Genomic DNA, 15,947 nt, shown 5'->3' with positions numbered 1-15,947 from the left:
ACTGTATTTCAGGATGCATGTGTTAACTAATAATAATTGTAATTGTAAATGTATAATTATTGTAAATTAACATTTTAAGTTGAGTTCAGAGGGGGAAAATCTTTTTGTTTTATAACATGACTGTTTGGCTGAAGAGGTATTACAGTCCTATGTTATGTCAATAGACAAGTCATTTTACTAAATCAAAAATAAAATCATAAAATACATACTGTAGGTATTCACTCGTCAATCAGAAAGTTAAAGCCATTTATGTCTGCTACACCTTATATAATCATTTTTACTGTGTGTTTAATGTCTATGAATGTTTATGAGATTTTATTGTTATTATTATTTTATGAGTGAGCAACTGCTTGGTTTTCAGTGTTTATTGATCCCAGTTTTGATAACTAGTCAAGGTTTTAAAAGATCAGAGTTTTTATAACACACACACACACACACACACACATATATCACATAACCAAATGAACACACACACACACTTTCCATAGACTTCTATTATTTTTATACTGACCAAACGACATTTTCTATCCCCTAACCGAACCCTACCCCTAAACCCCTTACAGAAAACCTGTTTGCGTTGTTACACTTTCAGATAAACAGCATTTACTATTTTTAATAATTATTTTCCCTTGTGGGGGCCGCAGGCACACACACACACACACACACACACACACACAGAGAGTGTGCTCACCTATAAGGGAACAGGGTGTTGTCTGTCTGACTGTTTGTTCTCTAAACAGGATCTGTGTAATCAGTTTCAGCATTGGCTGGAAAATAAGGATGGATTCTCTCCTGCATAGTGCTTTCTGTTTTTCTGTTTCTCTTTCACTGCAGCTTGACTTGTGACCTCAGACCAGGAAGGTTTTATAATCAGAGATAAAGTGAAGAGCGTAATTTCTGCACCAGCAGCATCAGAATTGCAAAAATATCATTTCAGTCAGCTTTTATGAACCCTCTCCCCGTCTCCCATTGGTCTAAAAACAGGTAGTCCCGCCCCAAACTCACTCACTCAACCGATTCGCTCAAAACATTGACTCATTCAGGAACGCCATTACTGTGAGACACACAACATGATTCTGCTCTGAATGGTTTCACTTGAATCTGTTTTTGCTATGGGCCAAAAATACACAAATTGACTGGAAATAAAGCACTGCGTGATGTATATTTTTGTAGATCACATCACCCTGATTCCCTCAACAAAAAGCCAGTAGGATTTTTCCATTTGATTTTGGATTATTGCAAAAAAATAAACTTTGTGACCAACAAAGGTTTATGATTCTTATACATTTTTGTCATGATAATCTTGACAAATGAACACAACTTTTTATGCCTAAATACGATCACTAGGAGTAAAAAAGATAAATGTAGGCTGTAAATGAACTACACCTCGGTCACATGACTATCACTGAGCTTTCGACTCTTTCACTGTTTCTTTAAGAACATTATCACTGAAAGTTTGAGTTAGAATAGTTTGCAAGAGTGCAATTATAGACAGGCATTTAACCAACAAAAACATTCAAAAACCTTTTGACTTCAGTATGATGGAACCAGAAGCGCTAAAATGCAATATTTTCTGGGTTTTGGTCTATAGAAATACGCCCTCTTTCTAGATGACTGCATAAGCTAGTGTAGGAATAAGGTATTTTAACCTTGAAATAGTGACTCCCTTCAGTTTACTCTTGCGCTTGTATGTGTTTTGCTGTGTATTGATGCACTGTGGCAGTGAACTCTGGGAAAGCCTGCAGGACTGTTCTGTTCTTCCTGACAGTACAGTATAATTGATTTGTGTTTATAGCTGCTCTCTGAGCTCTTTCATTTCATGTCGATTTTGTGTCTCCAGTTTGAAGTTGTAAAGCTCCAGTGTCGTGTGCCGGTCATGCCGTCTGCTCTTGAATATTCATGAGTGATGAGCAAAGCAGTTACAGTGAATGCTGGGATGGGAATGGGAGTTTAGCAGGTCTTTCTAAAAACATCTATGAAGAATGTGTCGAAATATTGAGAAAACGTATTAATATTTTGAGACATTTTCTTCTTTGAAGATTTAACAGACTCAACATAGTGTCCTGTCCAGAAAATATAGTTTCTGCTTCATCATTGTAAATTATTACATTTTAATTATACGTTCCATTTATTAACATATTGCTCTGTCCTCAGTCCTCCAGAAGCAGTGTTGTTATCGTCAACTAGAACCGAAGCTAACGCTATTAAAATTATTTTTGTTAATTGAAATAAAGCTGAAATCAAATAAATGAAATGAAAAAGAGAATATGATGAAAGCTTAAGAGAATATTTAAATATTCAAATATTTGTTTTCAATTATTTCTTTTTAAATGAAAGATTTAAAGAAATATTTTTAAAAAGGCAAAAAAGAACTAAACTTAAAAAATGTCAAAAGCACGTAATATTACAAAAACTTAAGCTAAATTAAAATTGAAAGCTGAAAATATAAAAATAAAAGCTAATTTGGTGTTGTTATTGTTAACAAAAACCAAAACTAATACTATTCAAAATTATTTTTGTTAATTGAAATAAATCTGAAATAAAATAAATGAAATGAAAAAGAGAATATAATGAATAATGAAAGCTGAAGAGAATATTTAAATATTTTAATTTATTTAATTATTTTTTTATTTTATTTAAAATGTAAAGAAATATTAAAAAAATATAAATTTATAAAAATGTGAAAAGCACATAAAAGTACTAAAACTTAAGTTAAATTAAAATAGAAACTGAAAATCTAAAAACAAAAGCTAATTCAAAATATTAGTAAATCACCGTGTACAACAGCACTACCGAGGGGTGTAATCACCATAGACAAATGAGATCATGCTCAGATTAGGGTTTGTTCGGTGTTTCTCAAGACAGCATATCTCAGCTTAACTTCACACACACTCATTTAATTAAAAGCACAGCTTTGACATGTCTTCTTATGTGTTTGTGTTTGAGAAGTTATCGCTGTAATATTCACAGAACCATCTGCTGTTTGCTGTATCATATTGTTCGAGCACTAACCAGGAGAATTACTTTCCAAAACAAACAGCTCAACAGTTATTAGGGATGTAATCATCAACATTGCTTCCAGAGCATTGTCATCACCTCCATTGGCGTCACCTTGAGTTTCATATTATGTTTACAAGATATAATATATCATTTATGCTGAAGGGATCCGCCGCACAGCAGGAGGGGGAAGTGTTGGCAGGCTGATTTAAAGGAGTCAGTTCTGATGATTGTTTGTTGAACATTGATCTGTTTGTATGGTGGAACCCACACCTTGAATATATGCCATCAATTCTTAGTGTTAATTTGATTGATTTAATATCCAGTTACTGTAGATTTATATACTAGAGGTATTATGACGGAGTCTCACATGCCTTGTTTTTCTCTCTCTCCAGCATTAAGCTGCTAGCGATTCAAGACTTGGCCGATCGTGAGGCTCTAGACAAGGTACTGTTACATTTCTACACACACCTCTTCCCTTCAGCACACTGTTACACGCTAGCCTGGTGTTTCACATCTTGCACTTATACACTGTGTCTCTCTATAAAGAACCACCTGATCCTCCTTGTTAAATTTGTGTGGTTTAGTGGTTAAAAAGCCCCAATATACTTCAAATCAAAGAACAAATGGGTGTGCCATCATTTCAAACTAATTTTGGCCAAGAAAAGCGTTTGAGTTCATCCAAATGTTTCAGAAAACTTTATGCCGGCTGTTAAAGACTTTCAAATTGACTATTACATAGACCAAATGTCAGAAAATAGTGCAACTATATGTTTGCGGAGGTACAAATCCAAATAAATGTTCTCCATTGGGAAATTGTTTTTAGCAATAACTTATAAACCATTACAGACAGACCATGCTGTGATCTATGAGGTTGTTAACTGAGGGTATATGCTTTTGCTCAAACCTTCAGCCCACACAATTTTCAAATACTTTTAATTTTCAAATCTGAATTTGTTTAGGTTGTTATTCATTCACCTTGTGTCTAGTTGGCTTGGTTCATGTCTTAAAGGCACGGTAGGTGATTTGGTTCAAAAACATTTTTTGTTATGCTGGTTGAAAGTCTCTTCACATCCCGATAGCAATCACAAGTTAAGTGGTCTAAATGTATTTTAAATGGTCTGCGAAAGGCGTAGGACCATAAAATGTTCGTCCAATCAGATTCCTCGGTCTGAGGGCTACGATAGGCTGTCCTACCTGCCTGTCAACGTATGTATTTGCATACCTCCACGCACCATCAGTGCGTTCCATTACGCTACTGCAGAGCGAGCGAGAATGGAAGGCGGTATTATTGTAATATTATGCGGTTCATACTGTAATGTTTTCTCACCGGTGAATGAGACATGAGGTAATCTGACAGCGTTGATGCCGTCTCTCATCATGTCGCTGGTTAGCCTCTGGTCTGCTGGAGCGCGGTCATGTGTGGCTTTAGAGAGTGATTTGCAGGGAGGGTGGGATCTTATGCTTTCAAAGCTAGCTTGCTATTGCTGGTTCATCACTCTTAAATGAAGACAAATCTCTATGGGAAAAAATATTTCCTGTACCAACACCGCTGAAAATGTGTGCCAGCAGCACTGTTGGACTCTGTTGACATTTGAGGTGACATGAGTGACAGATCAGTGCGTGCACCAAAGTTGAGCTGAGTTAATAGCAGGTATCATGCTCACTACATACTCATCCAGTCAATGTTATTAACCTCACAAATATACAAATTCAAATGTCAACTCAGTGTTTACAATCCTTAAAGCATGAACAGAGTGAAAAGATAATTCAGGATTACAAAGGAAAACGCAGTGCTAAAATGAGTATTTATGTCAAGTGTGAAAAGCCTATATCTCTTTATTGTTTTTTTTTATTAATTTTTTTATATTTTAGCCTGTCTCTCCTCTATTTTCTACCTAACCTACTAAAATCATGATTCTCTTCTATTTTAAGATGTTATTTTTATGTGCAGTGTCCTTCTTATCAGTGCCAGCATGAGCATGTGCACAAAGCACTGTGTGTGTTGTGTTTGAGGTCTTCTCCGCTCTGCCTGATGCTGGGAAATAACTAGTAAAGTAGGTTAGCAGAGCAGCAGTTTGTCAGTGAGAGGACTAGGGCAGAATCAACCCATATTTCTCCCCTCTCCTCTTTCACTCGCACTCTATTTCTGTTCTGTCTCTCTCACTGCAGAGTAGAGAGCTCTCCTGCTTGTCTTTCTGGGACACACCTTGTTGATTTTTGGCGTGGCATAGTGGCTGAAGTATAGGGTTAGTGATGGGAAGGTTGCTGGTTCAATCCCTGCAGATTGCCAGCTTTGAACCTGATCACCATTGGGCCCTTGAGGTCCAGGGCAATTATCCCTATGAAGGGGCATACAGCGATTTTCAGCGATTTTCAATAACAATGTGACCTAAAATAATTGTTTTAATGAGAGTAGGAATTATGTTTAAATCTGAGGCGACACGAGGAACTGTTATCACTGGCACTAAGCCGAGGTCAACCTTCATGTAAATGTGCAGTAATTTAATAACTCAAAATTTAAAGGTGACATATCATGAAAATGCTCATTTAAGTGCTATAATCAGGTCCCTGGTGCATCTACCAACCCAGAAAACGTGAAAAAGAACAACCAAGTAAATTTTTTTGGTAAGCCTTTCTCAGCAAGCTTGTGAAAAAACGAGCCGCTCAGATTTCGCTCCCCCGGTGACATGGTAAGGAGACCTTATTATAATATTATCGCCCCATATTCTGTAAGTTTCCACCCACGGCGCCGCCATTGTGTTTTCGCAAGTGACAACGTTGTACCAGTTTTAACACCATAGAGAAAGTTTGAGCAAAGCATGCTAACAGTTCTGTCTTTGGCTGCACTGACGAGTCCAAAGAGCAGTGGATTTATTGATTTATTTACTGTATATTACGCTGCCGCCACACTGATCTAATATAAACATACAATTTCTTTCCCTGACATGAAACATAACTTAGTTTAGTACTCACATGCCGCGTGACAGCCGCTTTCTGTGCTCGTGCTTCGGATGTGTGCGCTTAGAAAACAGTATATCAGAATTTTAAACGAATATGGCTTTAAAACGCATGATTTCAGCACGATAGACATAATAATCAAAACCATACAGATGTTTTTTAGCGGAGTATCTGAGGAATGAGCTGTAATGGCGCAGCTCTATTCTGGAAAAAGGGGCGGGGAGCAGCAGCTCATTTGCATTTAAAGAGACAGGCACGAAAACAGCGTGTTTCTGCTTCCACTCAAAATAGGCATTTTCAAAATGATATAATAAATTATCTGTGGGGTATTTTGAGCTGAAACTTCACAGACACATTCACATGAGACTTGAGGCATGATAGGTCTCCTTTACATTAGCGTAATTTTAATGGTAAAGCACTGTAAAAATGCTACGGTATAAACCTGTTAATGGTAAATTCTTATACTCTATACAGTGTAAAACTGTAATAGATTTAATGGGGCATTTTTAGTGTAATTTAACAGTAAAATACTTTAAAAAGTGCAGTTTATGGAAGTAAAAAAAGAACTTCTCTAATAATTTACAGCGGAAAAACATAAATTTATATTCCCAGAATTCTTTTTGAAAAAGCACACATTTAATGGTTTTTCAGTGAAATAATGGTGTGTCTTACTTTTTTCTTATATATTTCAGTAAATATTTTTTTTTACTGTAAATTTAAGTTCAATCTGTAAAACTTTGTTGCTATATCCACCCTATAAGAACAGTGCAGAGACTTCGGGTCTCGTCAACTTCCAGTTATTTTTAGTTGTGTAAAACAGCACTTTATGCTGCTTGATACTGCAAAAGAGTATTTCTTATCATATTATTTTTATGTATTATATTATATGTGTTATGTTATTATTATAAACACACTGCTTTGCACAAGATACTTTTACCATTTACTGCACTTTATTCTTCTAGTTATTAACCTATAGTGGCTAATGAATTGGAAGTCTTGCACATTCACAGAAAATAACTTGCAAAATAAGATATAAAATAAACTTCTGGGGACTACACCTGTCGTTTTCACTGTGAATTTCATGGATTTTTATTTATTTCTTTTATAGTGTACTATAGAATGCTTTGGAAAAAAGTGTCTGGAAATATACCATTTACTATTCTCTGTTTGCGATCTTCATGTTGATTCCTTCTCCTTGCTGTTTTCTCTTTCTTCTCGACTCCATCACGTGTGGCTGAGAGTCATATGGGGCGTGAATGAGGGATTTTAACAGCTCTGCTGCTGTTATGCCGCAGTGAACCCAGCATGATGTTCTTTCCTCTAGACTGCTTTTGCAAGTGCTGACTGGACGGACAGAGATAGAAAAAAGGAGCACTTCTCTGACTTCTGGCCCAGAATGAAATGGTGTGGGCTCCTGAATGCCTCTCTGGACTCCTGCTACAATCTGACATTAACTCTGTTTAGACAGCATTTAGGAAATAATGGAATTCCAGATGCTATCCATGGAATGCTGACACTTCTGATTAATGTTTATTTTATTAATGTTTAAACAGGAATTTGGGATATAGTGAAGTGCTGCTATGACTACATTCTTATTTTAAAGTGCATTTTGTATGTGCTTCAGCAAGAGATTTCATCAGTTATTTGTGGTCTGTTTTCCTGGAAGAGTCGTGATGGTGTAGATTGGATGGAGGCAGACCTTGAGGGCAGTTGTAAGAAACATTCAGCATACGTCAGAAGAGTTATGATATTTTAATTAAAAAAGTAACAAAAAGTAAACGTATGGTTGAACTGTTCGCAATATAACATGCATTTAGTAAATTGGGTGAATTTTCATTGCATGCTGATTTTAAATGTGTAGGCCTGCTGAAAATGTATTTTGCGATCTCATAGAGGCATAGATCTGAAGAAGGCAGAGTGATTGTTGGGCTGTTTGTTTATAGCTTGTCTCGGTTTCCATGGAGTTTGTGGTTTGGCTGTTGCTCTGCTATAAACGCATATTTCCACCAAACTCCTCATGACCAAAGCGAGACCTCCCTCAGACATCAGAGCCGTGAGTCATCATCATCGAGTTTATTAGCGAGCAAATTGGAGCTCTTGTTAAAAAACTCACACTTCTGTCTCCTTCTCCTCATCTTACTCAGTCTTTCCGCTTGTGTCTCTTTCTCTCAGTTAGAGCACAATATTGCCTTGCATGTTTTCATGGAAAGTGCCAGTCATTTGCCCAGTGAAGCTGAGCGTTCTTTGAATTTGCTACATATCTGTTATAGATCTTTAATTATCTCTCTTTCTAAGGGTATGAAAACGGTATTGATTCGTGTCCTGGTTGAGGTCAATGTGTGGGTGGCATAAAGAACGAATGACTCAGAGACGCCATAAATATTTTTATATTTAGACTGTTATTGCATGGTCTCTCGGAGTAATATATAAATATTATGATATCAGTCTATCAATCATTATCGGAAAACTTCCCCAAAATATTGCCAAATATGTTAATCACTATCATGCACTTGTCAATTGATCCATGTCAATTTATTAAAAAAAACAAAATGCAGATTATAAACTTTTCATGCAGTGCTAAACGTTATTGATATAAATGGTTACATTCATTCATTCATTCATTCATTCATTCCAATAGTTGTTTTGGAAGTTTCCCATTTATTTATTATTTTAATTATTTAATTATTTATTTTTATCTTTTTTTTCTTTTCTTTTCTTTTTTAATTTTTTTAATTTTTTAATTTTTCTAAAAAAAAAAAAACATTAAAGGAAAGAGACTTTAATGATAACTTATTATGAATAAAAAAGTCATGAACCAAACTAACCAACTCTGAGATGAATAACAGCATTACAGACTTTTGCAATAAAATACATAATATATGAAAAAATAGAAAAAAATACGTTTAAAAAAAAAAAAAAAAAAATTCCATTAGTGAATGAACTACTAATTTCTTTAAATGTTTTTAACGTCAAACTAACAGATAAGAACAATTTTGTTTTTATATAAATATATTTATATGTTAAGGTTATTGCAAAGTATTGAAATATATAAATATTTTCAGTAACATCTTTCACAAGGCCTTGACCGATTCCTGCTGAGCTCTTTTGCAGTGATTTTTATTTTATTTTATTTTATTTTATTTTATTTTATATATTTCTATTTTATTTTATTTTATTTTATTTTATTGTAACATCAACTTCTCTGCTGTACTGTTAATGTTCACTACTTGTTGCTTAAAAAAAAAAAGAAGTAGTAGACAAAAAACTTAAAATAAGTTCTTGTAATATAAACTTTTTTTAAGTTGGTATTAAAGTACTGAATAAGTACTAAAATCATTAAAACTGAATTAAAAATAAATTAAAGCTAAAACTAATAAAAAATAAAATGTACTGAAATTAAACAAAAAATAAAAGCCAATTCAAAATATTTATAAATACTACATTTTTATTTGTAAATATGTAAATATTTATAACAGGATATAAATAATACTAAAATAACACTGTTTCTCTTGTGGATCTCTCTTCAGGATTACAGGTAGTGTAGTTTTTCACCAATACTTTGACTATTAAAACACATTCTGTAGCTAGAACTGTTGTTTGTGCAGTGGGCAGAGTTAAAGAGAGACAGCTGCCAGTGTAAACAGTGATGGTTCATGCTCACCAGTGTTCACCATCACCATCATCATGTGTGGGAATCCACTGGTCCATCGCCTCGCTTGGTTAGCTCACAGTGTAAATTAGATTGTACCTGCCTTAGCGAATCCATTGACAAACACAATGCCAAAGCTCTGTCTGGCGTCATCACCTGTCTTTAGTTGCAGTGACTCCTGGACACCTGTCCCTCATTGTGCAATTTACAGATTCTCCAGCAGAACCCACAAGATGCAGAGCAGACACACGTGTGGCACCTGAATTTGGGGATTTTTTGAGGGTTTTGTTTTAGTTTTTGGTTTGTTTTGACATGAGTGGAGAGGTCTGTTGAGCCTACATTCCTGACGTCGACTAGTCGCTGGTCCTATAGAGGGCGCAACAGGATAAGAAATCTTTGAAGGGCTTCCACATTTACGCTCCGTTTCCAAACAGTTCAAATGACGATCTGATTTAGAACGAGCAGAAATCTGTGAGAAATATAACGACCCAAAGACAAAAGTACTGATAAAAAAGCTGTTATAGGAGCAACAGCCATGTGGGCAGCGCTGTGTCATATGCCATAGCTGTGCACAAGCTGTTTATCACAGCTCCAGACTTATTTGTTCATTAATGACGTCACACATTAATGACGTTCATCACATAAAAGTCGACTTCAAAAAATCAGAAGTAGTTCAACCCCTAATACACACACGCATGTATAGGGCTGCACGATTATGACAAAAATCATAATTGTCGATTATTCCCTTGAAATTGTAATTGCGATTTATTAATTACGATTATCACAATTTACATTGAATGATGTTTATACCATTGTTTAATGGCAACTGCATGCTATATTTTTATATGAAAATAAACAAGCTGAAAACACTCTAACTGAAAACTTTTAGTGCTTTTCTATAGTATTAAGCCTCAAATGTCAACTATACATCGGATTGGTTTCTTCTTTAAATTATAAAAAAGTAAAAATATGAATTGTATCATAATGTTATACTAAAACTAAAATTAAAATAATGTGAAAAAGCCTTAAGATAACATGTAGAAAGTAAAAAAACGCATCTTAAGCACGCAGAATAACATAAGTGGACTTTGAACGATTAATTGCCGCTTTGAACGATTACGTAATTGTGGCATCCATAATTGTAATTGCGATTAGAAATTCGATTAATTGTGCAGCCCTACGCATGTATGCGAACTTAAAGGGGTCATGACATTGATTTTTATTTTACGCGCATCTGCATACTGTATCCAGTGTAGACAAGATAGCGGCAGTGATTGTCATTTCTATTTGCTTTTGACGCGACGCGACACTCGCATTCAGCGTAATCAAGTGTCAGCCGTTAAGCGACTGAACGCCAGTGGGCGGGGCCTACGGTGAGAAGAAGACTATTCGTCGATGTGTTGCTCTGGAGGCGGTGTTTATGCAAATGTTTGTGCCCCCGTGACGTCAACTTGCTCCTCAGATCAAAACGAGCTGTTTTTGGAGCTTGATTAAATATTTTGTTTATAATGAGGAGGACGTTTTAAGCTATGAAACTTGCAGGATGTTTTAATGGTACAAAGACCTCTCATATGCCAAAAGATCAAGGCAAATTTGATTTCTTATGTAATGACCCCTTTGAATGTTGAACTAGCAAATATCTGCGGCTACAGCATACAGAATGCAAATAAAAACAGATTGTTTGCAACAGCACTTGCCTTTTAAGGATGAAGGACATGAATAAAGCCATAACACTTAAACAATAGTTAAAGATCTTGACCCGTGTCTAGAGGTGTCTGGATAAACACAAGCCGCTGTTAACCCACACAGATATAAACTCCACAGAAACTGAGCTGTCATGTAGGATAAATGAAAGAGATTTTGCAGGAGAATGTACGTTCTGGTCTGCTCTTCATCACAGAGCGTTACTGTAAATATTAATATGAATCAAGGTGCTCTGGGATGCATTAGACCGGATATTTTCCTCTAGTTGAGTTATGTGTGATAACTGATTACCGCAATGTGTTTTCAGAGAAAGAAAGTGTCTGTAAGTCTTCTAATAATTCAGGTTCCTGTTTTAAGAAGTGTGTGTAGGCTGAATCCTGGTTCTCATTTCCACAATCGCCATTCATTTTCAATACAAACTCCGCACCTGATGACACTTTCAATAGAGATGTCCTGTGATGCACGCGAGCAGTGTGTACTTTTCCCCTGATCTCTTATCTGTGCATATCAATGGGACATCAGACACAAAGACTGTCTTCCCTACATGTAAAAACCAAACTGACATGATGATCCCGTGGCCTTAAGCTAAACACGCAGAGTCACATGAACAATCCACAATTCATACACTCTCTATCTATGCAAATCTGCGGCCTCTGTGTCTTGTGCTGCTGGGAAACGCTTCACTTGTCCTGTCTGGCAGCCATTGTTTCAAAGGGTAGTGGATCATGAGTTATTTTAGTATTGTAATTTACAATACTAAAATTTTAAATATTTAATTTTAATATTATTTCACAATATTACAGTTTTTACTGTATTTTTCAATAAATAAATGCAGCTGTGAGCATAAGAGACTTCTTTCAAAAACATTTAAAAATCTTACTGAACCCAAACATTTAATCATAAATGTAATTAAATGTATTATCTTTCTTGGATCAGAGTTATTTTAGCATTGTTATTTACTATAATAGTACTTATAAGTAATATTTTGAATGAGCTTTTATTTTTCAGGTCTCATTTTAATTTTAGTTTGAGCAATTTGTCATTTTTATTCATTTTTGTTTATATTTCTGTTTAGCTTTTATTTCAGTTTTATTCATTTTTGTTTAAAAAAATGAGAAATGTTGCCTTGGCAACTAACTGAAATAAAAAAAAGTTTAACTTTTGCATCTAATATTTCTATTAATATTTTATTTCAGCTTTATTTTAACTAATTAAAACAAATTGAATAGTTTTAGTTTTCATATAACAATAACAGCACTGTATTGGATTAAATAAAATCGGAAAATTCTGCCATCATTTACCTCAAACCCGTATGATTATTATTATTCCTTTGAACACAGGAGGAGATATTTAGCAGAATTTCTTGACTGTACTTTTCCATACTTGTGTTCTCAGAGAAGTAAAGGCCTAAACTATAATAATAAAGAAATAGTTTGAAAAATCATTGTAAATTTAAAATAATTTAAATATAATGTAAATCCATCCTCCTTTTAAAAAGCTTCAGCATTTAAAGTGGCAGGCTGCATCGCGCGGTTATAATAAACAGGACATTAGTATGCATTGGTGTGGATGCTAGTATAGTTATTGTTATAGGTATTATAGATATTGTTCTTGGTGTGAACAGGCATTAAAGGTGCAGTAAGCATTTCTGATGAACACTGTTGATAATTAAAATGACCAAAACAACACGCCCCTTCCCAAATGGATCACACCCCTATCTTGATAGCTCCACCCCCAAATTCACAAACAAGCAAACACGCACCTCCCCCGTCATTAGTGGACACGCCCCTTACTGTTGATTGGTCTTTCAACTGTGTTTTTCAAAAATCACTTAAATTTCAGTTTTTCCTCACAAAAAGCTATCATATGATTTCAGAAAACTTGGAATAAAGTGTAAGAGTTGCACAGGCTCCTTATATATGATGCTGTCATGTGCTTTTTCTGTTGTATAGTAGGACGGTTGTTGGGTTATGAATGTTATTTGTCAGATTCCGGTCATTATTGAGGTTGTGCTGTGATCCTGTAGGCTGCGGAGTACTCAGGTTTCCTGTGGGACAGCTCTTCTGGGATCGAATTGAAGGATGCCACTGTCTTGGAAAATGCTGCGACTAATGGTAACGGGAAACATCCTCACCCGCAGCCCTACCTGGGACATTTTTATGTAAGTAAATCTGCAATACAGCTCCTTATCTGTTATTGATGCCAAGCGATTTGTTTCATGGTATGATAACCCTCAGATGATTTTATTTAAACAATTTAAGTTAAGAAATTAGTTATTTTATTCACAAAGGATGCATTAAATTGATCATAAATGACAGTAAACTTGAACTTTCTGTTCATAAAGGAACCTGAAAAAAATACTTAGAACTGTTTTCAACATTGATGATAATCAGAAATGTTTCTTGAGCAGTAAATCAGCATATTAGAGTGATTTCTGAAGGATCATGTGACACTGAAGACTGGAGTAATGATGCTGAAAATATGTGTGATAACTGATTACCGCAATGTGTTTTCAGAGAAAGAAAGTGTCTGTAAGTCTTCTAATAATTCAGGTTCCTGTTTTAAGAAGTGTGTGTAGGCTGAATCCTGGTTCTCATTTCCACAATCGCCATTCATTTTCAATACAAACTCCGCACCTGATGACACTTTCAATAGAGATGTCCTGTGATGCACGCGAGCAGTGTGTACTTTTCCCCTGATCTCTTATCTGTGCATATCAATGGGACATCAGACACAAAGACTGTCTTCCCTACATGTAAAAACCAAACTGACATGATGATCCCGTGGCCTTAAGCTAAACACGCAGAGTCACATGAACAATCCACAATTCATACACTCTCTATCTATGCAAATCTGCGGCCTCTGTGTCTTGTGCTGCTGGGAAACGCTTCACTTGTCCTGTCTGGCAGCCATTGTTTCAAAGGGTAGTGGATCATGAGTTATTTTAGTATTGTAATTTACAATACTAAAATTTTAAATATTTAATTTTAATATTATTTCACAATATTACAGTTTTTACTGTATTTTTCAATAAATAAATGCAGCTGTGAGCATAAGAGACTTCTTTCAAAAACATTTAAAAATCTTACTGAACCCAAACATTTAATCATAAATGTAATTAAATGTATTATCTTTCTTGGATCAGAGTTATTTTAGCATTGTTATTTACTATAATAGTACTTATAAGTAATATTTTGAATGAGCTTTTATTTTTCAGGTCTCATTTTAATTTTAGTTTGAGCAATTTGTCATTTTTATTCATTTTTGTTTATATTTCTGTTTAGCTTTTATTTCAGTTTTATTCATTTTTGTTTAAAAAAATGAGAAATGTTGCCTTGGCAACTAACTGAAATAAAAAAAAGTTTAACTTTTGCATCTAATATTTCTATTAATATTTTATTTCAGCTTTATTTTAACTAATTAAAACAAATTGAATAGTTTTAGTTTTCATATAACAATAACAGCACTGTATTGGATTAAATAAAATCGGAAAATTCTGCCATCATTTACCTCAAACCCGTATGATTATTATTATTCCTTTGAACACAGGAGGAGATATTTAGCAGAATTTCTTGACTGTACTTTTCCATACTTGTGTTCTCAGAGAAGTAAAGGCCTAAACTATAATAATAAAGAAATAGTTTGAAAAATCATTGTAAATTTAAAATAATTTAAATATAATGTAAATCCATCCTCCTTTTAAAAAGCTTCAGCATTTAAAGTGGCAGGCTGCATCGCGCGGTTATAATAAACAGGACATTAGTATGCATTGGTGTGGATGCTAGTATAGTTATTGTTATAGGTATTATAGATATTGTTCTTGGTGTGAACAGGCATTAAAGGTGCAGTAAGCATTTCTGATGAACACTGTTGATAATTAAAATGACCAAAACAACACGCCCCTTCCCAAATGGATCACACCCCTATCTTGATAGCTCCACCCCCAAATTCACAAACAAGCAAACACGCACCTCCCCCGTCATTAGTGGACACGCCCCTTACTGTTGATTGGTCTTTCAACTGTGTTTTTCAAAAATCACTTAAATTTCAGTTTTTCCTCACAAAAAGCTATCATATGATTTCAGAAAACTTGGAATAAAGTGTAAGAGTTGCACAGGCTCCTTATATATGATGCTGTCATGTGCTTTTTCTGTTGTATAGTAGGACGGTTGTTGGGTTATGAATGTTATTTGTCAGATTCCGGTCATTATTGAGGTTGTGCTGTGATCCTGTAGGCTGCGGAGTACTCAGGTTTCCTGTGGGACAGCTCTTCTGGGATCGAATTGAAGGATGCCACTGTCTTGGAAAATGCTGCGACTAATGGTAACGGGAAACATCCTCACCCGCAGCCCTACCTGGGACATTTTTATGTAAGTAAATCTGCAATACAGCTCCTTATCTGTTATTGATGCCAAGCGATTTGTTTCATGGTATGATAACCCTCAGATGATTTTATTTAAACAATTTAAGTTAAGAAATTAGTTATTTTATTTGCATTAAATGCATTAAATTGATCATAAATGACAGTAAACTTGAACTTTCTGTTCATAAAGGAACCTGAATAGAACTGTTAGAACTGTTTTCAACATTGATGATAATCAGAAATGTTTCTTGAGCAGTAAATCAGCATATTAGA

General features: G+C 34.9%; 1 protein-coding gene across 1 annotated transcript in view; it reads left to right on the top strand.

Annotated features, from left to right (window-relative positions):
• The window catches only part of LOC107745036 (endonuclease/exonuclease/phosphatase family domain-containing protein 1-like), a 29,350-nt gene that overhangs the window by 10,539 nt on the left and 2,864 nt on the right, over positions 1–15,947 (top strand). Inside the window, exons 2-3 of the mRNA XM_016558866.1 lie at positions 3,393–3,444; positions 13,338–13,472. Coding sequence (XP_016414352.1) covers positions 3,393–3,444; positions 13,338–13,472 — 187 coding nt within the window. The remainder of the gene's footprint in view (positions 1–3,392; positions 3,445–13,337; positions 13,473–15,947) is intronic.

The sequence above is a fragment of the Sinocyclocheilus rhinocerous genome, unplaced genomic scaffold (assembly GCF_001515625.1).
Source record: "Sinocyclocheilus rhinocerous isolate Xijiao unplaced genomic scaffold, SAMN03320098_v1.1 scaffold438, whole genome shotgun sequence".
Taxonomy (NCBI): Eukaryota; Metazoa; Chordata; class Actinopteri; order Cypriniformes; family Cyprinidae; genus Sinocyclocheilus; species Sinocyclocheilus rhinocerous.
This window is presented reverse-complemented; position numbering and strand designations above follow the sequence as displayed.